General features: G+C 48.3%; 1 protein-coding gene and 1 non-coding gene across 3 annotated transcripts in view; one reads left to right on the top strand and one right to left on the bottom strand.

Annotated features, from left to right (window-relative positions):
- Positions 1 to 26836, top strand: part of SMIM17 (small integral membrane protein 17) — a 36560-nt gene that overhangs the window by 5940 nt on the left and 3784 nt on the right. Inside the window, exons 1-4 of one of the 2 annotated variants that reach the window (XM_047834532.1) lie at positions 3777 to 3830; positions 8145 to 8215; positions 21678 to 21913; positions 23456 to 23532. In XM_047834532.1, coding sequence (XP_047690488.1) covers positions 21751 to 21913; positions 23456 to 23532 — 240 coding nt within the window. In that variant the 5' untranslated portion in view covers positions 3777 to 3830; positions 8145 to 8215; positions 21678 to 21750. Of the gene's footprint in view, positions 1 to 3776; positions 3831 to 8144; positions 8216 to 21677; positions 21914 to 23455; positions 23533 to 26836 lie in introns of those variants that run through there. The other variant, XM_047834533.1, reaches the window with a different exon arrangement.
- On the bottom strand, positions 20103 to 20175 carry TRNAE-CUC (transfer RNA glutamic acid (anticodon CUC)). The gene has a single exon. It is a non-coding gene; the product is annotated as a tRNA-Glu (tRNA).

Raw genomic sequence — 26836 nt, 5'->3', positions numbered from 1 at the left:
AACAAAAAGGTGTCTTGTTAACCCTGAGGTTATTCCCCCTAACTGTCTCATCCCCTAGGCTGGCAAAGATAAACAGGCAAGGTGCCTCCTGTCTGCTGTTAACAACCATCTACCCATCTGCCCAGCACCTGGATTTTGTTTTTTATATATACATTTTTCCCCTCTTTTATTATTTTATTTTATTTTATTATTTATTTTTTAATTTTTTTATTTTTAAAATTTACATCCAGGGGCGCCTGGGTGGCTCAGTCGGTTAAGCGTCCGACTTCAGCCAGGTCACGATCTCGCGGTCTGCGAGTTCGAGCCCCGCGTCGGGCTCTGTGCTGACGGCTCAGAGCCTGGAGCCTGTTTCCGATTCTGTGTCTCCCTCTCTCTCTGCCCCTCCCCCGTTCATGCTCTGTCTCTCTCTGTCTCAAAAATAAATAAACGTTCAAAAAAAATTAAAAAAAATTTACATCCAAATTAGTTAGCATATAGTGAAAAAATGATTTCAGGAGTAGATTCCTTAGTGTCCCTTATCCATTTAGCCCATCCCCCCTCCCACAACCCCTCCAGTAATCCTCAGTTCTACATATTTATGAGTCTCTTCTGTTTTGTCCTCCTCCCTGTTTTTATATTATTTTTGTTTCCCTTCCCTTATGTTCATCTGTTTTATATGAGGGATGTCATATGATTTTTGTCTTTCTCTGACTAATTTCATTTAGCATAATACCTTCCAGTTCCATCCACATAGTTGCAAAGGCAAGATTTCATTCTTTTTGATTGCTGAGTAATACTCCATTGTGTGTGTGTGTGTGTGTGTGTGTGTGTGTGTGTGTGTGTGTGTGTGTGTATAAATATAGTAGAAAAAATTAAAAATATTTTAATTTAATGTGGTATATATGTGTGTGTATATATATGTACACACACACACACACACACACACACATATATACACACCACATACATTTTCTTTATCCATTCATCCATCAATGGACATTTGAGCTCTTTCCATACTTTGGCTATTGTTGATAGTGCTGCTATAAACATTGGGGTGTACGTGCCCCTTCGAAACAGCATACCTGTATCCCATGGATAAATACCTAGTAGTGCAATTTCTGGGTTGTAGGGTAGTTCTATTTTTAGTTTTTGAGGTACCTCCATACTGTTTTCCAGAGTGACTGCACCAGCTTGCATTCCCATGGATTTTGTTTTATATTGACCCAAACCCCAGATACTGTATTTTCAAGACCCCCTTTTCCCCCTCATGTCCTCAAGTTAGTGTTCAAGTTTCTTTGTCTCTTTGTGCACGCCCATCACGTTTGTAAGCCTTCTGATCTGAATAAATACGAGGCAAGGACCCTTATTCGGGGCTCTTGTCTTTTTCCCAGACATTAGCCATCTCTCATTTTAATCCTGTGTCTGCTCTTTTGCCAGACAAAAGAGAACTTTAGACTTAGAGTCTACGACACCCTTGTAGGTTAAGGACTTTTTTTCCCTTGCTGCTTTCATGACTCTTTCCTTGCCTGAGTATTTTGTGAATTTGACTATGATATGCCGTGTTGATGGTTGGTTTTTGTTGAATCTAATGGGAGTCCTCTGTGCTTCCTGGATTTTGATGTCTGTGTCTTTCCCCAGGTTAGGAAAGTTTTCCACTCTGATTTTCTCACATAACCCTTCTACCCCTGTTCCTCTCTCTTCCTCTTCTGGGACCCCTATGATTCTGATGTTGTTCCTTTTTTTTTTTTTTTTTAAGTTTTTTAAAATATTTATTTATTTTTGAGAGACAGAGTGAGACAAAGTGAGACTGGGGGAGGGGCAGAGAGAGAGAGGGAGACACAGGATTGGAAACAGGCTCCAGGCTCTGAGCTGTCAGCACAGAGCCTGATGCAGGGCTCGAACCCACAGACTGTGAGATCATGACCTGAGCCGAAGTCGGATGCTCAACAGACTGAGCCACCCAGGTGCCCCTGATGTTGTTCCTTTTTAATGAATCACTGATTTCTCTAATTTTTAAATTGTGCTCTTTTGCCTTAATCTCCCTCTTTTTTTCTGCTTTGTTATTCTCTATAAGTTTGTCCTCTATATCACTGGTTCTCTGTTCTGCCTCATCCATCCTTGCCGCTGAGGCACCCATTCAAGATTGCAGCTCAGTTATAGCATTTTTTATTTCATCCTGACTAGCTTTTACTTCTTTTGTCTCCACAGAAAGGGATTCTGATCTATTTTCGACTCCAGCTAGTATTCTTACTATCATGATTCTAAATGCTGGTTCAGACATCTTGCTTGTGTTGGTTAAGTCCCTGGCTGTCATTTCTTCCTGCTCTTTCTTTTGGGGTGAATTCCTTCATTTCATCATTTAAAATTTTTTTTAACGTTTATTTATTTTTGAGACAGAGAGAGACAGAACATGAACGGGGGAGGGGCAGAGAGAGAGGGAGACACAGAATCGGAAGCAGGCTCCAGGCTCTGAGCCGTCAGCCCAGAGCCCGATGCGGGGCTCGAACTCACGGACCGCGAGATCGTGACCTGAGCTGAAGTCTGACGCTCAACTGACTGAGCCACCCAGGTGCCCCTCATTTCATCATTTTGAAGGGAGAAAAGGAATTGAGATAAAAAAATTAAAATTAAAAAATACTAAAATTTAAAAATTGAAAAGACACACACACAAAATCAAGTAAATGATGCTAGATCCTTGGTGTGTTTTGATCTGAGTGTTGAAAGGGGCTTGAGAGATTAGAGAAAAGGAAAAGAAAAAAAAAGGAAATCGTTTGAAAATTTGAAAAAATGAACACTAAAGTAGAATAAAATGAAATGATGGAAGTGAAATAGAATTTGAAAAAATTTACACAACAGTAAAAAAATATAGTAGAAAAAAATTAAAAATGTCTTTAATAAAAATTGAAAATAAAAATGAATTTTTTTCTTTTTCTGTATTCAAGAGAAAAGAAATGAAAAAGGGGGGAAAAAAGAAAAAAATGAATAGATGAACTGGCAAACAGACTGAAATACGACTGCAATTACTTCATTTTCCCCTAGAAGTCAAACTATGAAGCACTTTATCATCCGTTAACTAGCAGGTGGAAAGACTTGTGTTACTGACGCACATGGTTGGCCCAGTGTGTGAGGCTTAGTGTAATGGCTCTGTTCTCCACTAGATGGCGCTGCTTAGCTTACTGGGGTGGATTGTTGTTGTGCAGGTAGGTGCGTATGCGCATGCGCCAGAGCAGTGAAAATGGCGTCACCCAGCTACCCGGTCTCGGAGCTCTGCTCTCTGACGGGCTATCGCCACTGGTCCTTTGTGTCCGGCTTCCATTCACCGTCCCCCCCCCCCCCCCCCCGCCCGTTTCTACACCGTCCGTGACCAAGCCATTAGGTTGCCAGGCGGCACCTCCCTCCTGAATTTTATCTCAGACGCGGCTGTTTCCGGCCTGTCACTTCTGAGGGACTGCGGCTTTGTCCCCACTCAGACCTTCTGCAGGAGGGTCTCACCGAGCAATGGCTGGTGCCGGCCGCCCCCAGGAACGTTCTCGAGACCGTGCTGCTGCCGACACCTGGAGACCGCGGACAGGTGCCAGCCCGCCCCAGAAAAAGTTCACTCAGCGTTTCAGGGATTCTGCAAAATCACAACTCACATCTGACGCCAGGCTTCACCCCCAACGGCCTTGTCCCAGCACCAGCGAATGTGGCTGTTCTCCTGGGTCCACTGGCTCCTTTGCCTTTGGGGAACCGGCCCAGCCTCTACCAGGTGTCCTCCCAGCAGGGGAACCGCCTCTCCCCGTGTGGCCCAAGGACCGCCTGGACTTCACTCTGCTCCTGGGGATTTGCCTTTCCCACCAGAGCACCAACAGGTATCGAGCTGCAGAGTTTGACTCTGCACTCCCCCTGTTTTTAGAGTCTTAATGGAATTTAAACCCTCTTCTTTCTCCTTTCTCCCTTTTTAGTTCAGTCCCTGCGGCTGTTTCAACTTTTCTTTCTCTCCAGCTGCTTTTGGTGGGGGAGGTGCTTTTCCCCGAACTCTCCCCCCCAGGCTCCGGCCTCTCTCCACAAGCACAAATGGCTCCCTGCTCTCTGTGGCTTCTCTCTCCCCCAGTTCACCTCTCCGCGCCTCGTACCTGCTGAATTCTGTGGTTCAGATTGTACAGATTGTCGTGTGAATCCTCAGATCCGTTTTCTAGGTGTGCAGGATGGTTTAGTGTTGGTCTGGCTGTATTTCATGGATGCGAGACGCAAAACAACTTCCATGCTATTCTGCCATCTTGGCTGGTCCTCTGCTGCATTTAATCTTAATTCATATAAGTTGTCATAGTTACATGTGGCTCCTGGCTGCTGTGTTCAAGGGTGCAGCTCTAGAGCCTTAGTTAGCTATTTTTATTGTATATACTAAGCTTGTCTTGTGTTTTGTAACGGTTTGATGGGTCCTCTTGAAAACCCTGCAGCAACAACAGTAACAACAGCAATACGGCACTTACCACTTACCGGGTCTTCATTAAGTGCCAGGGACTGTTTTAAGCACGTGACATGGATTAACCCATTGGGTCCTCACTATGTATCCATGGGTTGTGCCCACAGTATAGCTCTCACTACTGCTATCACTTATTGAGTGTGTACTATGTGCCAGGTGCCCTGAGAAACTCTTAACACATGTAATGTCATTTAACTGCAGGGGGAGGAGGCTTCAGGGTAATGAATTTGGGAAAGGTGGCAGGAAAGGGTCAGGAAGATGGCGGGGGGGGGGGGGGCGGGTAGCATGTAGTTGTGTTTTTCACTCTATTTGGATAGAAGCTAGAAAATTCTGGAACTCACAGAGAAGGGATGGGCAGAGCAGAATTCTGCTTAGTTTTTTGTTTTGTTTTTCACGTCATTGCTCCTTGCTGTTCTCTGCCCCCAGACTGCCTTTCCTTTTTCCTTGTAAAACTTTCTCATTTCGGATATTAAAAATGGCCACACATTTGTTGCTGCCCCTGCTGTCTCATTTCACATTCCTTGAATCTGTGCTGTCCCTGTGGCTTGCTTTGGCCAATAGAATATGGCGGAAATGATGGTGTAGGATTGTGGAAGTTAGATCTTCTGATTCTGATTCCATCATTCTGTGTTCCCCCCATCCCCCCTTCCGACCCTGCATGCCACCAAGCAATTCTCTGACACTAGCTGGGTGTTAGAGACCCCATCTACCCAGAGATAGTATCAGTTTGAAATAGCTGAAAGATACACCTTCCCAAAGTGATTGCCCTATTGGCACTCCCACCACCAGTGTATGAGAATGCCTGTCTTAATTACTGCCCCCCGCCTGCCGCCCCATCAGAGGCAGTGGCCTTGAGCTCCTGGATTTTTGGATGGAGGATCATAGTGGGGGGGGGGGGGGGGGGTGGAGACCATGCATTGCCCCACAATATCTTGTCTCCACTTCTTCCACAACGCTGGAACTCCTAGGTTTTAGGTGTGGCCGAACGACTAGGTTCTGACGAATGAGGTGCCTCTGGGGGCATCAGGTGAGAGCTTCCAGGCAGAGCCCTGCTGCGTTCAGATTCTGGTTTTGCCACACCCCTGTTAAGGAACCTTGCAGGGGTTGGGGGTGGGCTCCTGGGTGGCTCAGTGGGTTAAGCGTCTGACTTCAGGTCAGGTCATGGTCTCATTGTTTGTGAGTTCGAGCCCCACGTCGGGCTCTGTGCTGACAGCTCAGAGTCTGGAGCCCTGCTTCGGATTCTGTGTCTCCCTCTCTCTCTGCCCCTTCCCCACTCGTGCTCTGTCTCTCTCTCTCTCTCTCTTTGTCTCTCAAAAATAAATACTAAAAATAAAAGGAACTTAGGGAAAGAGACTTAATTTCTCTACACCTCAGTTTCCTCATCTGTACAGTGGGGATAGGGATAGTATCTAACTTACAGTGCTGTTGCAAAGGACAAATGGAGTCATACAACAGAGCACATAGAGCACTTCTTGGCAAGTAGGTTCTATTATGTGTGGCCATTAGCATCATAATAACGTTGTTATCACTTCCCAAGGTTGGTGTGAGGTTTAAGTGCAACTCCGCTCATGCCTAGTATCAGAACAAGTTTCCCTAGTGCTTATTGGTCTCCCAAGACCAGGGAGAGATATTAGGGGGGAATTCTATCCATCCATCTACTCTCACCCACCCCTCACCAGCACCGCTAAAGGAAGTTCAATAGGGGCGCCTGGGTGGCGCAGTCGGTTAAGCGTCCAACTTCAGCCAGGTCACGATCTCGCGGTCCGTGAGTTCGAGCCCCGCGTCGGGCTCTGGGCTGATGGCTCGGAGCCTGGAGCCTGTTTCCGATTCTGTGTCTCCCTCTCTCTCTGCCCCTCCCCCGTTCATGCTCTGTCTCTCTCTGTCCCAAAAATAAATAAACGTTGAAAAAAAAATTAAAAAAAAAAAAAAGGAAGCTCAATAGATTTTTCCATGTCCTTCATCATAGATGTTTGCCCAGTAAATATTTCCCAATTCATAGGCGGGATCTTTCTTTTGCTCAAGTTTCTTTAAAAACTGCCTATGGAGATGTGGATGTTTATTTCTAAGTGATCACCTGCTTTCCAGAGAAGGTGAGAGGTGGGAAAGAAGTGGAGGAGAAGGAGAGGCAGGTGTGAAGCTGGCGTGTTTCTCACTGCTGAATTTAATGTGGCACAGGGAGGTTGGTGTGAGCGAAGTGGGTGGGAAGGGGGAGGAGATAATTGGGTTAAGAAGGAGACTGAGTTTTTTTCTCCTTCTTTCCCCTTTAGCAGTGGGGGAGAGACTAAGAAATAAAGTGGATGAATACTTTTATTTCCTGCATCCTTTGATAAGCAGGGACTTCAGGGGACAAGAGGCTTGGGGTGAGCAGGGAGTCTTTCCCTCAATAAATATCTGAGCACCTCCTCTGTGCCAGACACAGCTCTAGGAGCTGGGAATCCCGCAGTGAGCAAACTGAAGCCACTAGTGCTAATTTCTGAGTGGGATCAGAGGCAATGAGGTGGAGAGTGGGAGTGGGGGAGGCGGCTTCAGCTTTGGCAGTCAGGGAGGCTCTCTCTCAGAAGGTGAACTTTGAGCAGAGCCCTGATTAGCAATACACACAGTAGGAGAAGGAACACTGCTATTTCTAGGTTGCTAATTTATTGAAATGCTCTAGTGGCAGAGGCAGAAGAGAGCTTACTTACCCTATCTTATCTGAAACCAGGACCCTCCTGTGCCTTTCAGAAAAACTAATGATGAAATATTACAAGCCTACAGGGTAGTATTGAAATAAGACAGCGTTTCTTTCATGTATTTGCCACTCAAATTTTTTTTTAATTATGCAGGTACGTGACTTTGATTTTAAAAAGTAGTTTTAGGGGTGCCTGGGTGGCTCAATTGGTTATGCGTCCGACTTAGGCTCAGGTCATGATCTCACTGTTCATGGCTTCGAGTCCCACATCGGGTTCTGTGCTGACAGCTCAGAGCCTGGAGCCTGCTTTGGGTTCTGTGTCTCCCTCTCTCTCCCCCACCTCTCCCGCTTGCTCGCTCTCTCTCTCTCTCTCTCTCTCTCTCTCTCTCTCTCTCGGGAGCCTTTAAGAGATGTCGTACATGTACATACATACACACACACACACACACACACACCCCATCTCCTCTGATCCTGACAGGGCCAGCAAACAAGGGAATCGAATGGTAGGACCCTCTTTCCCTCTAACACCTGAGGGAGGGTTTCCATGGCAATCAACCGTCTCTCACAGATGGCAAGAAAAGACAGGTTGGCTGCCCAAGAATGGATCCAGGATCCTCAATGGGAGAAGAGGACCCCTGAGGAGACCCAATGCAGAGACTGAACAAAGTTGATACAGGCAGCCATGGCCCAGCCCCCTTCCCCTTGGGAATGTGCATTCCTGGGGGTGAGACTGGGGAGGGGAGGTGTCCCTCCTGGTGCCAAAGAACCCCCAGAAGTAGTCTGCCCCAGGGAGCAGGACAGGGGCGGGCTTTAGAGTCAGTCTCTCAGATCTGAATCCCAACTCTGCTGTTTACTGGAGGTGTGAGCCAGGTGACTCAGTTTGAGAGCTGTCAGAAGGCGTTGGGAATCGGGGGAGCAGGGCCGTTCTTATCCCGACTCTCAGGGGGACTCACCTCCGAATCCCTTTTTAATGAGTATTGTTTTATTTTGTTTTTTGACCGTTAATAAGTAAACACATTTTCTTTGTCAAAGGTCAAAACATATTGATAAAGCAAGACTTCCTGCTGATCTCGCTTCATCAACTCCAGCCCTCTGCTCTGGAGGTGAGTACCTTGCGGGTTTGGGGTGCTCTGGGAAGGATGCGTTTCCTTCTCATGGACGTACATGTCTGTACCCATAGAAATAGATGTAATTTTTATGAGAATATCTGGAAATGCATTGATTCACTCTCCTTATCCATAGAACAAGCCTGGCCAATATTACCCATCCCATAATAACAAATCCAGATATATATATATGTATATGTATATATATATGTGTATATATATATATAAAATAGCATATATGTCATAGTTATGTATATATATACATATATAACTATGATATATATGCTATTATTATTGAATAAATTTCAGTAATTAAATCTATGTATCATATTTCTTTGATGCTAAGGTGCATTTTTTAGTTTTTTACATTCTAACATCTCTAACACTGAAATATGCCTTAATATTGTCAATATCTTTGGATTTGAGGATTTTAATTTTTTAGGCAAAACCGTCCTATTCACAGCATACCACCATCAGGAAGAAAAATTAGTTTGCACCCTGAAATTAACCAAGTATAACAGAACCACTCTGTCTAGTCCTGATCCTCAAAAAATAAAACACTTCATGTAAACCTGTAATCCATGGCCAAAAACTTAATCCCTGAGGCTATCCATGCTGAGATTTGAAGATACATGTTCTGGCTGGGTAATCATTTAACAAAATTACTGGTTTTTCATCACGAGTGAACAAACGTAGCCTTGATAAACTTGGTAATCCTGTGAGCCCTTTCTCTTAAATGCCTGTTGCGTCTTGAATTTGGCAAGCCTTTATGTACACATCTGTGCGTGCATAGAAAATATCCAGCATTGTTTTATGTTGTTGGGTTTTCATATGAGTGATGTCAGACTGCGTCTGTGGTTTTGCAACCTGCTTTTTTCCACGCGATATTTCCGTGCAGTGGTGTGTGTTCAAGACCTTTCCATATCAGTCCACAAAGATCTATTTTATTCTGTGAAGTGAGGGTCGTAAGATTACCCAACTGACAGCACGGAGGAGGGCACGTATTTCTCTAAGGGCAAATCTGCCTTGTTACTATTTCACCCCAGACCTACCTGCCCCCCCCCCCCCCCCGCCCCCTGCCCCAGGTGACTAGCTACTTCAAGGGTTTAGGCAACTAGGGGAATTTTCTCACTTCGATCATCCATCTTTTCCCCTGTAAAGTAAACTGAACAATCCTCAGTAGTAGTGAAACAGAAAGGTCTTTGGCAACAGGTTGCCCTGGGTTAAATCCTGGCTATTTACGAGTTGAATTTGGGCCTTTCCCAAGAAGTGTGAGGGTCCCAAATGATCACTCTGGAAATAACCTTAATATCTGCCAGCTGGGGGAAGGGCCACATAACTAGATGCAGCCACATAGTGGGATTAATACTCTGGAGTTGTTAAAAAGAATGAAGTAGATTCTCTTCTTTGTGAGATAATCCTTGTTGATAGGATTCCTTGTCTGATGCCACACACCCCTGTCTTTTGGGTCACAGCCAAAGGACCAGGGTGGGGAAACAACAGATCACCTGCCCATCAAGTGTTCTCATGCAGAATTTTGCTCAGTAAGAATTGATGATTAGATGACTCAGCTGGTCAGACCATGGGCTGCATCCAGCCAACTGGTGTATTGGATCACTCATCTTCTTTTTAATTTAGTGAACTGTCATCATTAAAATAGTGGGAGGGGCACCTGGGTGGCTCAGTTAGTTAAACCTCTGACTTTGGCTCAGGTCATGATGTCGCGGTTCATGAGTTCGAGCCCCAATCGGGCTGTGCTGACAGCTCGGAGCCTGGAGCCTGCTTTGGATTCTGTGTCTTTCTCTCTGCCCCTTCCCTGCCCTCCCTCCCTCCCTCTCTCTTTCTCTCTCTCAAAAATAAATAAACATTAAAAAAGTTAAAGTATTGGGATATTTTGGGGCACCAAGCTGGTTCAGTCACTAGAGCATCTGACTCTTGATCTTGGGGTCATGTGTTTGAACCCCATGGTGGGTGTACAGATTACTTAAAAATAGTAATTAAAAAAATTTAAAGATTCTGGTGGGGGCCCCTGGATGGTTCAGTCAGTTGAGTGTCCAACTTTGGCTCAGGTCATGATCTCCTGGTTTGAGAGCTGCTGTCAGTGCAGAGCCCACTTCGGATCCCGTCCCCCTTTCTCTGCTTCTCCCCCACTTGCACTCTCTCAAAAATCAACATTAAAAAATAAAAGATACTGGGATAATTTGTGTTTACAGATAGGACTTTCATTCATTTAATCCTTCAAAAATAAAAACATTCATAGAATATCTGGTATGTGCCAAGCAATGTTTGAAGTGCTAGAGGCTCAGGAATGAACTAGAAACACAGAGTTCCTACCATCATGGAGTCTACATTCTAGAAGGTGAGGCAGATAATCAGGAAAAAAAAAAGCTGTAATGTAATGAGCTCCACTTCTTTAGGGAATTTGGAATGTCAATACCCACCAGGCCAACAACTCCATGAGAAGATAGAAAAGTAACTAAGAGCCAGGGGCACCTGGGTGGCTCAGTCAGTTAAGTGTCCAACTCTTGATTTAGGCTTAGGTCATGATCTCACAGGTCAGTCAGTTAAGCACCCAAGTCTTGATTTTGGCTCAGCTCATGATCTCATGGGTTCATGGGCTCAAGTCCCACATCAGGCTCTGTGCTGTCAGCGTGGATCCTACTTGGGATTCTCAATCTTCCCCTCTCTCTGACCCTCCTGCACTCACACACTCTCTTTCCCTTTCTCAAATAAGATAAACTTTAAAAAAATGGATAAAAGCCATACTTCAGTGACTTTGAGGTGATCAAAGAGCTCATATCAGAGGCTTAAAGCTTCCTGCCTTTTGAAAGGGTGTGGAAACCATCCACTTAAGGGAAGGGGATATGCCTCAGGCATCCTGGTTGTCCCCTTCAATAGCCAGTACATAGTGGGTGCTTTATGAATGTTTGTCTCTTGAGAGATAGGAGCAGCTGTGGCTTTCCTGGTGACCAGATCTTTGGGAAGAACAAATTTATTCATTTGTTTATTCATTAATCCCACAGTGGTTGGAGTTTATGCCAGGGACTCTTTCTTGAAGAACTTGGACAGTTCATTTTTTTTTAAATTTATTAGAGATAGAGACAGCATGAGTGGGGGAGGGGCAGAGAGCAGGGGAGACACAGAATCTGAAGGAGGCTCCAGGCTCTGAGCTGTCAACACAGAGCCAGATGCGGGGCTTGAACTCACAAACCGTGAGACCATGACCTGACCTAAGCTGAAGTCGGATGCTTAACTGACTGAGCCACCCACCTGCCCCAAAACTTGGACAGTTCAAAACCCACCTAATTTAAGACTAATCCTAACAGAAGGTGGTTGGTATGTCTCTTTACCAGGTAGAGTGATATTATAATAACAAGCATAGCTTACAATGTATATAATTGGTCATATTCAAAAGTATGGACTTTTGAGGAAGTTTTGAATTGTGAGGCTTCTTCTCATCTCATTTAAAAAAAATGCCACCCCCCCCCATGCTCATGATTTCAAATGTTTATAATTCAGGTTAGCATAAAATATAGCCATGATGTATTTGTATTAATCTACAGTAATATCCTTCTTGTGACCCCATCTCACAACATAAAAACTAGGGCCTTTCCAAAAATTCACATATATCTATATAGTAACTCCTCTGTTTCCCCCCCAGCGCAAGGTAACCATTAGCTCTAATCCTGGGAACATTTCCTGCTTTTTGTACATCCACCCCTACCCCTCAGGTGCTTTGGAAACTCCGTGTTAATAATTCTAGTCAGATGTAGCCAAGGGCCTGCTGTCCTAAGAGCCAAAGCTGCTTCTTATATATAAATGACTGCGTTTTTGCCCTCATTTGCTTTCATCTGCGCTCCCCACAGATGTTTTGTTTCCAGGCAATGACAGGGCTTTTCCCAGGCAGATGCAGATAGGATCTTTGAAAAGGGGAGAGGGAGAGAGGATGAGGGCGGCAACAGGGCGGGCGGAGAGAGAGAGAGGGAGGGAGAGGAGAGAGAGAGGAGAGACCTTTCCAGCTAGTCTGCTGCAGATTCAGCACCTCGGACAGCTCAGGCCCTGCCGGTTCAGCACCGCGGACAGTTCCGAGACCATAATTTTGCTGCTGCCTCTGCTGGATACCTGAACCCTTGTGAGCAGATTCCTGGACCCAACTGTCACCCCCAGAGTTTCCGAATGCTGGTATCTGGGTATCCTAAGCTCTCCTACTATTAACCTCAGAAACAAAGGCATCGGGTATTTAACATGCCCCAAAGAGGGAATTCTGGATATTCTCTCTCTCTCTCTCTCTCTCTCTCTCTCTCTCTCTCTCTCTCTCTCTCACACACACACACACACACACACACACACACACACACACACACACACAAAGTTGGTCTACTCTCTTCATTCACCATAGAGCACGTAGTTGCTTAGGCTCAAAGTCCAAAAGTCTGCCTTGATTCCTTCCTTTTTCCTACCTTTCACATGCCATCCGTTAGTGAGTCCTCTCAGCCCCATCTCTAAAGTGTATTCTGCATCTGTCCACTGCCCTCGCCCCTGCTGCCAGACTACCATCATGTTTTACCTGGTTGATTGCAGCAGCCTTTTAACTGATACTCCCATTTTACCCGTTGCCCCTTCTAGAGTTTTCCCCACACAACAGTTCCAGTCATGCCTTGAAAATGTAAATTGGATTATATCACAGCCTTCCTCAATGCCCTTCCGTAACTTCCCAGTGCACTTACAATAACATTCAAAGATGTCACTGTGGCTTTCAAGACCCTGGATGACTGATCCTATATCCTGTTACTCTCTCCCTTGTCTGACCACTCTGGTTACATTGGCCTCCTTGTTGTTCCTCAGGCCCTGCTGTCCTTTCTGCCATGAATTCTTGCATAACTGGCTCCTTTTCCCCTTTCAGGTCTTATCCCAAAATGCCACCTTTTCAAAAAGACCTCTCCTGACCACTCTCGTCTAAAGTGGCCTCACAGTTACAATCATGTCGATCTATTTCATGTAATTCATTGAGTTAACACAAACTATATTTTTTTCTGTATTTATTGGTTTGTCTGCTTCATTTCACTAGACTATAAACTCCATTAAGACACAGGCCTCAACTGTCGTGGCACTCAGAATGACATCTGCAACATAACAGCTTTTTATTTTTATTTATTTTTAAGTTTTTAATGTTTATTTTTGAGAGAGAGAGAGAGAGTGTGAGCAAATGGGGGGCAGAGAGAGAGGGAGACACAGAATCTGAAGCAGGCTCCAGGCTCTGAGCTGTCAGCACAGAGCCCAATGCAGGGCTTGAACCCACAATATGTGAGATCATGACCTGAGCTGAAGTGAGCCACCCAGCTTCCTCAAGAGCAACCTTTAATCATCTGAACTATCAGGATCACACCTGGAATTTTCCCCCAAGTTGAGGATCTGGTGATCAATAACAATGGCTCAATCTGTATGCAGTGTGCATGTATTAACTCCTTTGATGTTGATGATAACCCTATGAGTTAGGAACTGTTATTGTCCTTATTTTATAGATAAGGAAACGGAGACCCAGCTAATTCACCTTCCACAGTTACACAGCTGGTGCACAGTGGATCTAGGTCTGGAAGCCAACCTCTCAAGCCCATCAAAGGCTCCATGGGCTGGGCGGCTCCCCTAGTGTCCTACACAGGACGTTTTGCTATCAAAGGAAGTGGTGAAGGGGTGAATGAAGGGCCTTTATCTAAATCCACCTCCCCCCACCTATCCCCTCTTCACACTGAACTATGCTGGGCATGGCTGGAAGTTCATCTCCTAAACTTTTTAAAATTATTTTTTAAATGTTTGTTTACTTTTAAGAGAGAGAGACAGACAGACAGACAGACAGCCTGAGCTGGGGAGGGGCAGAGAGAGAGGGAGACAGAATCTGAAGCAGGCTTTAGGCTCTGAGCTATCAGCACAGAGCCCAAGGTGGGGCTCAAACCCACGAATTGCAAGATCATGATTTGAGCCAAAGTTGGACACCCAAGTGACTGAGCCACACAGGTGCCCCATCATCTCCTAAACTTCTAAACAAAGAAAGCTTCCCCTCCGAATTATGTGGCAAATATGGAAATGCCTAAGGAAACCAATCTCTATCCTCCCATATTCTTGCCATGTGTCCTCTGGACAAATCCTTTAATTCCTTCATGTCTTAGTTCCCTTCTCTGTTAAATGGGGATAATAATACCTACCACTTGGGGCCTTTGAATGAAATGAAATAATGGACATTTGATGCCTTTGCTCATCAAATTGGTTGGATAAATGACAGTTATTTTGACTGCTTTTCTGGGAAACCAGAATTATTCAACTGTCTATCCATTTGGAATATAAAGTTAAGTTTTTACTTCACACTATTCCAAAAAGTTCCAGCAGGTGCAACAAACTAAACATAAAACAAGACTGTAAAGTATGAGACTGTAGAAGAAAGTGTGTTTATGAAAGTAGGAAAAACAGATAGCTTTTACTTTATCAAAATCCAGAATTTGAGGTACTGTGTAAGCAAAGTGAAAAAACAAGTGACAGGCCATGAGAAGATATCTGCCACAGGTAAAGTAACAGGCAAAGGATCAGTATCCAGAATACATAAAGAATGCCTATAAATCAAGAAGCAAAAGCTACACAGAGTAAGGCAGGGAAGGTATAAACAACCAATTCACAAACAGAAGATAACTGATCAACAAACACGTAATGAAATGAAAATAAGACCAAAAAGAAAACCACTTTCTCCCCCCCACCCATGGCTTTATCAAAAATCTAAAAATTTGATGTAGCTTCCCCGAGAGCAATTTGGCAGGTAGCGATTACATTCTAAAACTTGAACAACAGTGATAATAGTAGCAACTGTTAGGCACTGTTCTAAACACCATACAAGCACCATATGTATTTTTTTTTTTTTTAACCTGGGAGGTGGTAAGCATAATCATTCCCACTTAACAGAATGGGAAACCGAGGCCCAGACATGCTAAGTGACACACCCAAAAACACCCTAGGAGCAAATGGTAGCGCCAGCCTCTGACCCTAGGCAGCCTGGCCTCCGGGTCCCAGGGGCTGCCACACCTCTGCTCCAAGTCCTTCCTCCTCCCTCCTACCCTGACCCAGGGTTGTGGAGTAGAGAACCACCACGAGCCAAGAAAGTTGGTGGGCTTGGCACGCAGCTGCAGCAGGGGAAGTAGGACAGAACCTCGGTGCCCAACAGCGGAGGATGGGCGGCTCATCCCACTGTGGCCGATCGGCATGCCGGGCACAAGCCCCGCAACCGCACCGCAGCCGACTCGGTTGGGTAGGGAACCTGGGGCCCCTCCGCTCGGTTCCCTACCCTACTGCAGGCGCTGCTCCCCGGGAGCCGAGCGGAGAGGGGAGGAGGCGAGAAGGCCATCCCCCTCTTCCACTTTCCCCCCTCCCCCCTCCCCTGCTGCCTCCACGTCTGCGCAGTCGCGGTAGCTGCGGCGCCCGCTCTGCAGTGCCGGGACTGGGTCTGGTTGGGGAGGGTGAGTCCTCCGAGGGACCCCCGCGGGCGGGAGGTGGGGCTGGGAAACTGGGCTGGGCGGGGGAGGGAAGGGGGGCGCGGGCGGCGACCTCAGGAGCGCGCGTGTGAATGCGTGCGACTTGTCTGTGTCTGGGGGTGGAAGCAGAGGTGCAGGCCCGGGGAGGGGGTCTCCAAGCCCCTCTACTGGAAGAGTGACCGGGCTGGGGCTGGGTCGGGTCTGTTTGTCCGAGCCTGTGCGCCTCGCCCCGTGCGAGGAGGGGAATGACCCCGCGTTGCGCAGCCTCGTGGGTCGCCGCATGCACGTGCGCCCAGGTCTCGCGGGGGTCTTGGCATCTCGGTCGGTCCCCCCCAATGCGTGCAGCACGCCGTGTCCCTGTGCCCACCCGCGTGTGCACTTGCGCGAGTGTGCGTTGTGTGTCTGGGCGCGCGTGTACCGCCCTACAGTGGCGCTGCGCACAGGCGCGGGAATCGGACACGTTTGCATCCCCGCCCAGCTCCGATGAGCTGTGTGGCTTTGATCGAGGGCCTTCTCCGTCTGCAAAATGGGCGTGACAGTATCTGCTGCGGAGAATTATGGAGACGAATCCGTTAGGAAGAGGGTGGGGCGTGCGCCCCAGGCCTGGCTCACCGGAGCGCTCCTGGAAAAGGTAGCTGCCCGTGTTGCTGATACTGTTACTGTTGTTACCGCATCCCCCTGGTTTCTTCTTCGCGGATGACCTGTTTGCTATTTCTCGGAGGACAGGGAGGCTGTGCGGTGTGAATTCCACACACACACACACACACACACACACACACACACACACACACCCTTGTCAGCCCCGCAGATTTCTCTCTGTCCCTCCCCTCCTCCCGTCTCCATCTAACCAGATCCAGCCTCTTCTGACCTGGATCCTGGGGCTCCTGTCTTCTCCATTGGCCACCCCTCTTCCTGGGTCTTCCTTCCCGTTAGCCTGAACACAGGATTATATATTCATATTAAAAACGAAAAAGGTAGAGAGAGAGAGAAAGGAAAAGGAAAGAAGAACCAAACGGGACCCCCCACTCGTGCTGTTTCACTAACTTTTCTATGAAGGCCAGTATTTTCTTTTCCCTTGGAAAATGTTTGTGCTCACGGCCTCCTCTCCCTATCGCCAGCGCTCCCCAGCGCACACCTTGATTGCAAACTCACAGCCCCACGACCTGTGCTCTTTGGCTCACTGGCCTGGTGTCTTCCTTTTAAACGTTTGAAAGTATTGGCATTTTAAAATGTGGGAGATGTCATCTGAACCTATAGACTTCCAGTGTTCTCTTGAGAAATCAGAAGCTAGGAGACACTGGGCCCACATTTTCACTCTGCAGATATGGGTAGGGCGGAATGAGGCTGCTTCCTAGACACAGTCTCCTTTGCCACAGTCCCCACTACTCCCTATCACCTCTGCGCATATCATGCACTGCTCATGTTGGCATTTGCCCCTGTTTCCCTTACAACAGAGAAGTGTTTCTCTGGCCTCATAGTTAATTTTCACTTTCAAACAGTGAAAGTAAAAGCGGGAGGTGTGGGTGGGGAGGGACCCTTTATTTAGCTTTCTGGATCCATCCCATTTGTGTTTGACGCCAAACTCCTGGAGGTGGAGCCTTACCCCCGGGGTTCCCCTCTGCTGCAGCACCGGGTCTGCTGCTCTCCTTGCTCCTCTCTGCTCACTTCTCCTTCTCCCGCGGGAGAATGGGAGCTACTGAAGGTGTCCGGTGCATCCTCAGGTGCCCAGTACAGGCCTTGCACAAAGTTCTGGCTGAGAAATGCTTTGAAAAAGTCCTTTCCATTCCAGCACTCGTGGGTGGGAGGTGTTAACAGGGTCCACAGGAAGTGATGTCTCGGCTGAGCCTTCAGGTGTGGGCACAGTTTCTAGAAGCCGACACAGAAGGGCAAGGACAAGTCAGGCAGAGGGAGAACCAATTGGTTCCCCCACTCATCAGGCACTCCTGGGCATTCATCTCCTTCGGTTTCAGAAGAAAACGCACCACAAGTCTGTGAGATAGCTGATGCCACTATACACACCCCCATTTGACAGATGAGCACATTGAAATGGGGAGAATTTTTTTCAAGTTTGTTTATTTGGGGGGGGGGGTGAAGAGGAGGGGGAGAGGGAGGGAGAGAATCCCAAGTAGGCTCCGCACTGTCGGTGCAGAGCCCGACTTGGGGTTCGAACCCACCAACTGGGAGATCGTGCCCTGAGCCGAAATCAAGAGTCGGACCCTTAACTGACTGAGTCACCCAGGCGCCCCAGAATGTGGGGAATCTTAAGTGACTTGCCTAAGGTCACACCGCTAATGTGTGGCAGAGCCGAAATTCACCGCACGCCGCCACGCCCGTGCCTTGCCCTGCTAGCAGCAGTGACTATCTTATTAGTGTCATGCATTCTTTTCCTACCTTTGCGACTCTTCTCTCCTCCAGCAACACCCTGGCATTCACCCAGCTTTCACCTACTCTTTATCCTTTAAATCCCCCCCCCCTTTTTTTTTTCCCTTCTAGCATTTTTATTTGACACCTGTGGTGGGCAGAAAGATGTCCACGCCCTCACCCCCAGATGGTGTGAATACGTTGGTTACAGGGTGAGGGAAGATTAAGGCTGCAGATGACATTAAGGTTGCTAGTCAACTGAGATTTGGGATGGGGGCATGATCCTGGATTATTTGTGTGGGGGTAGTGCAATCATAAGGACCCTTAAAAGTGGAAGAGGGAGGTGAGGGAGAGTCTCACACGCAGTGTGAAAAACGCTCAAATGGCCAGTGCTGGCTTTAAAGACGGAGGAAGGGGCCACGGGGCCAAGCAATGCAGGCGGCCTAAGATACTTGAGAAGGCAAAGAGACTGATTCTCCCCCAGAGCCTCCAGAAGGAGCACGGCCCTGAGACACCTTGATTTTATCCCACTGAGACCCATTTCAGACTTCTGAGCTGCAGGACTGTAAGATAATAAGTTTGCGTTCTTAAGCCACCCAATTTGTGGTGATTTGCTGCAGCAGCCATAAGAAACTGACACAGTGTCTAAAGAGTTCTTTTTAATGTGGTCAGGGGAGGGGCACAGAGAGGGAGACACACAATCGGAAGCAGGCTCTAGGCTGTGAGCTGTCAGCACAGAGCCTGACATGGGGCTCGAACTCACGACCATGAGATCATCACCTGAGCCAAAATCAAGAATTGGATGCCCAACCCACTGAACCACCCAGGTGCTCCTATTTTAACTCAATTTTTAAATAGCAATAAAAGAGGGTGCTGAAGAGGTGGGGAACCTTGCCTCTTTGGGGTTCAGTGCTGTTCAGGTATGTCTAAGACCACTTCCTGGACTGTCCTGAAGGAGGGAAAGTGTAGGGAATGTGGTGGTGGAGGCTTTGAGGCCACGTTAGGAACCTTCCTCCATGTGACCAGAGTAGATCTTGAGGTGCGTGCAGCTGGTGGGATGGACTGGGGTGAGGGGTTAGGGAACAGGATTGGTGGGGTCAGTGGTGGAGTGGACTGGACGGGCCTAGAGCAGAGCAGGGGCAGCATTCTGTAAGACAAGAGCAGGTGGGCTTAGCCGTCCTTTGGATGTGCGGGTGAGGAGGCAAGTGGACAGTGATGCTTGTGGACAGTGGCGGGGAAGATGGATGGTGGAGCCCTGGTCAAGAGCAGGGGACCCAGAAGGCAGGATGTGCAGGACGTGGGGGAGAGAGGGCACAGGTGTCTGGGGAAATGCATTTGAATTTGGGTTTCGAGGGGCGCCTGGGTGGCGCAGTAGGTTAAGCGTCCGACTTCAGCCAGGTCACGATCTCGCGGTCCGTGAGTTCGAGCCCCGCGTCGGGCTCTGGGCTGATGGCTCAGAGCCTGGAGCCTGTTTCTGATTCTGTGTCTCCCTCTCTCTCTGCCCCTTGCCCGTTCATGCTCTGTCTCTCTCTGTCCCAAAAAATAAATAAACGTTTGAAAAAAAAATTTTTTTGAATTTGGGTTTCGAGGGTCTGTGAGTCACCCCTGTCCGTAAGGAAGACCTACGTGATGATTAGTGACGTTGAAGCGAAGGACATAGTCTGTGTATCCACAAGCATATGTTGGTTTCTGTATGAAAACATTTCACATCTACTCACGGGTACAAGGATGGGTCTGAGAGCCACCATCTTCCACTTTCCAGGTTGAGAAATCATCATTTGTTTGTTCTGACCCCCTGTTGTCCACTTCTTTTGACTTCACTGCAGAAGTACCTTATCATCCCTCCCCTCCCCCTCCCCCTCCCCTCCCCCCCTTCCCTTCCCCTCCCCTTCCCCTCCCTCCCCTTCCCCTTCCCTTCCCTTCCCCTCCCTTCCCTTCCCCTTCCCTTCCCTTCCCCTCCCTTCCCCTCCCCTCCCTTCCCATCCCAACTTTTAAGTAGACTCCACACCCAATGCCCAACGTGAGGCTTGAACTCATGACCCTGAGATTGAGAGTCAGATGCTCTACCCACTGAGCCAGCCAGGCGCCCCTTAGAAGTATTTTAGAGCAAATCTCAGCCATCACGTCAGTTTACTCTGACATATTACAAAAACATCTCTAAAAAATTAAGATGGACATTTTCTTAACTGTCCATAAGGCCGTGTCCACACCTAATGGAAGCAATGAGAATGCCTTGACCTCCCAGTCCATAATCCATTTTCTTGTCTTAAAAAATTTTTTTTTCACACCAGGTGTCTTTGATTCTGACTCCAAACATGGTTCCCATATGCATTTGATTGTGGAGATGCTAATATCTCTTTGAATCTAGACTGTATTCCCTGTGGTTTTAAAATTTGATGTAACAAGTTTTATTTGTATAAACCTGATCAAAGAAGAAAATGCTTTGAAAGGCTTTTTTTTTCCCTCAACACCAAGAGAACTTATTTTTTTATTTTTAATTACTATTCAGAGCGCCTGGGTGGCTCAGTTGGTTGAACGTCCAACTTCGGCTCAGGTCATGATCTCATGATTTGTGGGTTTGAGCCCCGCGTCAGGCTCTGTGCTGACAGCTCAGAGCCCGGAGTCTGCTTCTGATTCTGTGTCTCCTTCTCTCTCTGCCCCTCTGCCTGCTTGTGCTCTGTCTCTCTCTGTCTCAAAAATAAATAAAACATAAAAAGAAAATTACTATTCACGAGGGCATTCAGTAGGTTAATATAACACAAGGTTGATGACACATGCAGTTTCCTAGAATAAGAACGTAAACCAGCATTAGAGTCTCAAAGGGTTACACCACGTAGTTCAGGCGGCTTCTTGCAAACAACCTTCTGAATTTTGGGTTGACAAAGTATATACAATAGGAATCTTAAGGAGTATTTTTTTTTTCAACGTTTATTTATTTTTGGGACAGAGAGAGACAGAGCATGAACGGGGGAGGGGCAGAAAGAGAGGGAGACACAGAATCGGAAACAGGCTCCAGGCTCTGAGCCATCAGCCCAGAGCCCGACGCGGGGCTCCAACTCACGGACCGCGAGATCGTGACCTGGCTGAAGTCGGACGCTTAACCGACTGCGCCACCCAGGCGCCCCTGTAGTATTTTATTTTTAAATGTTTATTTATTTTGAGAGAGAGAGAGAGAGAGAGCACACATGCACAGGGAAGGGACAGAGGGAGAGAGACAATCCCAAGCTGGCTCTGAGATGTCAGCGCAGAGCCCTACATGGGGCTCGATCTCAGGAACTTTGAGATCATGACCTGAGCTGAAATCAAGGGTCAGAGGCTTAACCCCCTGGGCCACTTAGGCACCACGCTCTGCCCCCCACCTTGAAACTGCTATTCCCTTTCTTGCTTCATTGGTCTCTGGAGCACGTACCATCGTGTGGTGCGCTGTCTGGCTCTCTCCACCCCCACCCCTGCTGGAATGTGAGCCCCACAAGAGCAGTGGGCTTTGCTTCCATCACTGCACTGTCTCTGGCACCTAGAAATAGTGCCTGGCACACAGGTGACACTCTAAGTGTTTGCTGAATGACTAAATGTTTGTCGGTCCTCAGGTTCTGAGTCCTGTGCCCAGGAACCCAACGGGAACCAGAGGAGAAAGACGAACTCGCCCCGCCTCCCGGGAAGATGCAGAGCCTCAGGCCTGAGCAGATTCGGGGGCTGCTGGAGCCCGAGAGGGCCAAGACGCTGCTGCCTCGGGAGAGCAGGGCCTGGGAGAAACGTGCCACCCCCACCAAAGACTGGGTGGCTGTGGAGGTCGGGGCCACCGGCTGTGATGGTGACGAGAAAGGTGAGGGGCGGGGGTCCCATGGGAGGTTGGCGGTGGGGTGGGGAAGACCCAACATTCCTTAACATTCATTCAACAAATGTTTATGGACCTTGGGTCCGTCAGCTTTTGCTGTGGAGCGAGTCGCCCCAAAACTCAGTGGCTTAAGGCAACAGTCATTTCTCCGCTCACGCTTCTGCAGGTCAGCAGGATGATGTGGGCTCAGGGGACCGCTGGCTGGCTTCTCCAGCCTGCATCTGCACCTGTGGCCACAGCGAGCTGGCGAGGCAGCTGGTCGACCCCGGGCGTCTGGCTGGCTTGACGGTGCTGACTTTAGGCCGCTTGTTTCCTGCAGGCCAGCCCGGGCTGGTTCTCACGAGAGTCGCCCGGGCCAGCTCGGGGTCAGTCTCAGGAGAGTTTTCTCTTGATTGCGGGCGAGAGAGGAAGGGCCTCCATTCACAAGCAGTTTTTTAAGCTGTGCTGGCAACCCACTTGCTTAGGGGCCGTTGCTCAAAATAAGCTACTTGGTCAAGTTCAGCATCACTGAGGGAGGGGACCGCCCAGGGGCGTGGATGCGGGGATCAATGAACAAGTTGAAGGCCCTTGGGGACGAAAATCTACCACAAGCATGCCCACTGTGTGCCAGGATCTAGCGGCAAACAAGATGGCCACAGTAGAGCTCAGATTTTAGTGGAGAAACCGACAACAAACAAGTTTTGAAATAAGAAGCCAGGGCCACACATGCAATGACCCTCCGTGGCGACAAGCTTGCTGTGTTCCAGGAGGTTATGGTGACCAGAGGGAGAACGTGAGTTCTTGCTGATAGAGGTGAGGAGGGGTGGACTAGAGAGACACCAAGGATAATGCCTGGGGTTTGGGCTCAAACTGTCGGACAAGGGGTGGTGCCATTTGCTGAGACACGGACCCCCGAAAGGCAGCCCCGCAGCAGAACGGGGACTGGACCTTCTACTGGGGCAGGGTCCTCCCTTCTCCCAGAGGGGAGGAACAGCCGCCCGGCAGAGGCGTGGATGCTATGGGTGTCCGTCCTGGTAGTGGGGAGGGGGTTGGGAGCTCCTAGCAGGGCCTGGGTGCAGGAACACTGGAAAATGTCGATCTTTGGCCTGACCCCCAGTTCTCACCAGCTAAGGAGTGAGAAGGACGTTGATGTCCTCATGTGGGGAGTTTGCTCCACCAGGGGCTGGAAGCTGGGGAAGCCTGCTTCATCCTGGTTTCATTCCGTGGATTAAACCTCACTGGGTTTTGCGGGAGGCCTGGAGAGAAGGGACCGTTTTACCCATTTGACAGGTGCAGGAACAGAAGTTCTGGTGGCAGATCACATCAGGTGACCCGCTTGAAATCTTCCAGGTAATTACAGAAACAGGACCGGAATTCAGGTCTCCTGTTCTCTCTGCCCTACCTGAACCACGTGGGCCAGAATGTGTGCGCATGCGCCACGTGCCGTGGGAAGTCAGGAGAAAAGGGACAGGACGCCAGGTGGGGCGAGCAAACAGAGCCCACCCCAGCCAGTCTGGTCACTCACTCCTGGCTCCTTTCTCCTTCCCTCAGGTCTGTCCTCTCAAGAGACCGGGCTGGCCCAGGAGTGGACCTCGGCGGATGTAGATGACGGGTCAGAGGACTCGCAGGTATGTTGGACGGTTCCTTCCTCTTTCGCAAACCCCCGCCCTGCAGATCTCAGTGGGTCGTCAGTTCCTTGCCTCAGAATTCCTCTGCCTCCCGAAAGTCTGTTTGGGGAATGTGAGCCCCCAAGAAGCCTCCCCCTGGAAACAGGACATATCCCTGTGGTAGTCAGACATGGCACGGAGGGTCTCCATGTGATGTGTAGCTCCATCCACACATACCCCAAAACCTTCACTCATAAACTCAAAGTAAACCGTTCATTCATCTGTCCCCTCATTCACCCACCCAACCTTTCATTTGCCCGCTCATACATCTGCCCGTTCCACCCATGCCTCCATCCGCCCGTCCATTCATCTACCTCATCTGTCTGTCCACTTATCCATCCACTCACTGATCCTCCTATCCGTTCACATTCCCACCTGTCCAGCCACCCATCCATTGATTCACGGACCCATTGTATCCATCCACTGCCTGCTGGCCGTGGTCAGGATTTGGTTACTGTTCACCCACCCACATGCCTACCCATTCGTCTGTTCATCTCTGTCCATCCGCTTGTCCACTCACCGATCCACTCAGCCATCCGTCCGTATACCCGTCCATCCACTAACCACTCCCTGGGTTTTAATCCCAATAATATTCGTGAAACCAAGCAGATTTATCAAGCACGTTCCTTCATTGAAACACCTAATGTTTTCTTTGGGGAACATAAGACATCAATATGTTAAATATTAACAATGGTTCTTTTATTTATTCATTTATTTTATGCATTAGGAAAATCATACAACCACTCTCAGCAACACGAGGGTCCCATCTCCCAATCATCTGTCAGAAATCCAACTGAGATTAGTTTAAGCCAGGAAAGCGATTTACGGACTCACACTGAGGGGAGGGAGGAAACCATGAAAGGGCAGAAACAAGTACTGGCTACAGTGGAAGGCTCAAAGGAAGAAGTTAACGATGTGGGCCTAGAGGCTTATTCTAGAATATTCTGGAGATAGGGAAACAACAGACCTCGGGTTTTAGGGGTAAGAATTTATAGAGCAGGGAAGGAAACATATTTTCCTCCGACCAGGCAGAGGGAACAGCATTTGCAAAGGCACAGAGGCATGATGTAGCATGGCATAGTTGGGCGGGGGGGGGGGGGGGGTATTGGACTTGAGGGGAGAGCAGTGGGGGATGTGGGTGAACATCTGCCTGCAATGAGATCATTCATTCATTCCACAACTGTTTCTTGAGCACACACTATGTGCCAGGCAGTGTTCAAGACACTGAGGCACAACAGTGGATCGGATAGAAATGGCACCTCCCTTCATTGGACTTACAGTCACTGAGGTAGACAGACAATAAGCAAAATGAGTGGCTAAATTACAAATCGTGCTGGGTGGTAATAAGTGCTACCGAGAAAAATAAGGCAGGAAGAGGGTTCAAGAGTACGGAGTGGGGTAGGAGTTGCCATTTTAGGAAAGGTGTCCAGGGAAGTCCTGAGAGAGAGATACCGGAGTAAAGGCATGAAGGAGGTGGGAGAGTGAGACTGGCAGGTGTCCACTGGGAAGAGGTTCTAGGCCGAGGGGCACAGCAAGTGCAAAGGCCCTGGTGTAGGAGTGTGCCCGGCACGTGTGCGGAACAGCAGTAGGGGTCAGTTGGCCGGAGAAGAGTGGGAGAGTAGGAGGAGACAAGGTCCTAGAGGTGATGGATGATGTAGTGTCTGTCGACCATGGTAAGAATTATATTTGGTTTTTACTCTGAGTGCAGCGAGAGCTATAGGAGAGCTCTGGACAGAGGCGGGAACTGTTCCAGCTTAGGTTTTAACAGGAGCCCTCTTGCTGCCAGGTTCCATGCCACGGGGGTTGGGTGAGCCTTACAGGCAGCGGGGAGCCATTCAAGGGACTTGCGGATACACAGAAGTCTCGCTGGTAGCCCATGTGGAAGGAAGGGGGTTGGATGAGGTGGAGGGATAGGTGTGGGAGCAGTCAGGAACCTCCAGGCAGGAAACAAAATGGGTGAGAATGATTCACCTTGTTGCGTTGTGAGCCTGACTTGATTCTTAGTGCTTCTCATTAATTCATTTATTCACCAACCTTCACTATCTCTCGCTATCAAGTCCCAGGCCCTGTGAGGTAGTTAGAATGGCCCCTCTCGCTTAAGATAAGGAAACTCTCAGAGGGCACTGTAAGGGCAGGGGAGGTGCCTAGAGGCCTCTGCAATAACATTCATTCGTTTGTTCATTCATTCATTCACCGAGCCGTGACCCATTTACCTGCACTGATGGAGCATTATGCTGGGGGGCACCTCTCATTGGCAGGCTGTGGGTCCTGCATGGACACAGTCTCCCTCCTGTGGGACCACAGACCATTAATAATAATAACAACAGTAGTCAGGCTCCACAGCCCTCCCCATGAAGCTTTCTCTATTTGATAATCTTTTATTTTTTAATATTTATTCATTTTTGAGAGAGCAAGACAGAGCTTGAGCGGGGGAGGGGCAGAGAGAAAGGGAGACACAGAATCTGAAGATGCTCCAGGCTCAGAGCTGTCAGCACAGAGCCTGACGTGGGGCTTGAACTCATGAACCGTGAGATCATGACCTGAGCTGAAGTCAGATGCTTAACCGACTGAGCCACCCAGGCGCCCTTTGTTTGATAATCTTTTAACAGTTCCTTGAGATAGGATCTATTATGGTCCTGTTTTAAATATGGGGAAACTAAGGCACAGAGAAGTTAAGCAACTTTCCCTAGGTCACCCAGCTTGTAAATGATGGAGCTGGGATTTGCATCCAGTATGTCTCTTGACCATTTTAAGGTACTCTACCTGTCTGGGACTTGGCCCTCCCCCAAGGGAAGACTAGGGATAAGGAATAAGGGCCTGTGTCCATCCCACGAATCAGATGTCCTCCACCTCTCATAGGGGGAGTGAGTGAAGGAGGGGAAGGAAGGAGAAGAGTTACTTTCCTGACATTTCCAAGAGGGCAGAAGTTCCCCCTCTGCGGCCCCACAGGAAAGTAGGGAGGAGAAAATGGTCCCATCACTCTGTCCTGTAAAATGCAAGCATTTGTCACAAATGCAAACCTCATCTAAGTGTGTGAGGTTAAGGGAGAAATGCCAAACCCCAGAAATAACTCCTAGTGGGTAAAAGTTGCTGTACTGACAGAACTTGTCTACACCATCAGAAGTCTAAATAGTGTTAGCTTTGAGAGGGGTTAGGTGAAGGAGGGAGGGAGTATGAGAGGGGAGGAATTTGGGGCACAGAGGATGATGTGCTTCTTGTTCTGGGAGCTGGTGACATGGGCCACTCACCTTCCGAGGATTCATCA

Source organism: Prionailurus viverrinus, chromosome E2 (assembly GCF_022837055.1).
Source record: "Prionailurus viverrinus isolate Anna chromosome E2, UM_Priviv_1.0, whole genome shotgun sequence".
Classification (NCBI taxonomy): Eukaryota; Metazoa; Chordata; class Mammalia; order Carnivora; family Felidae; genus Prionailurus; species Prionailurus viverrinus.
Note: the sequence above shows the minus strand (reverse complement) of the source record. Positions and strands in the feature narration are given on the sequence as shown.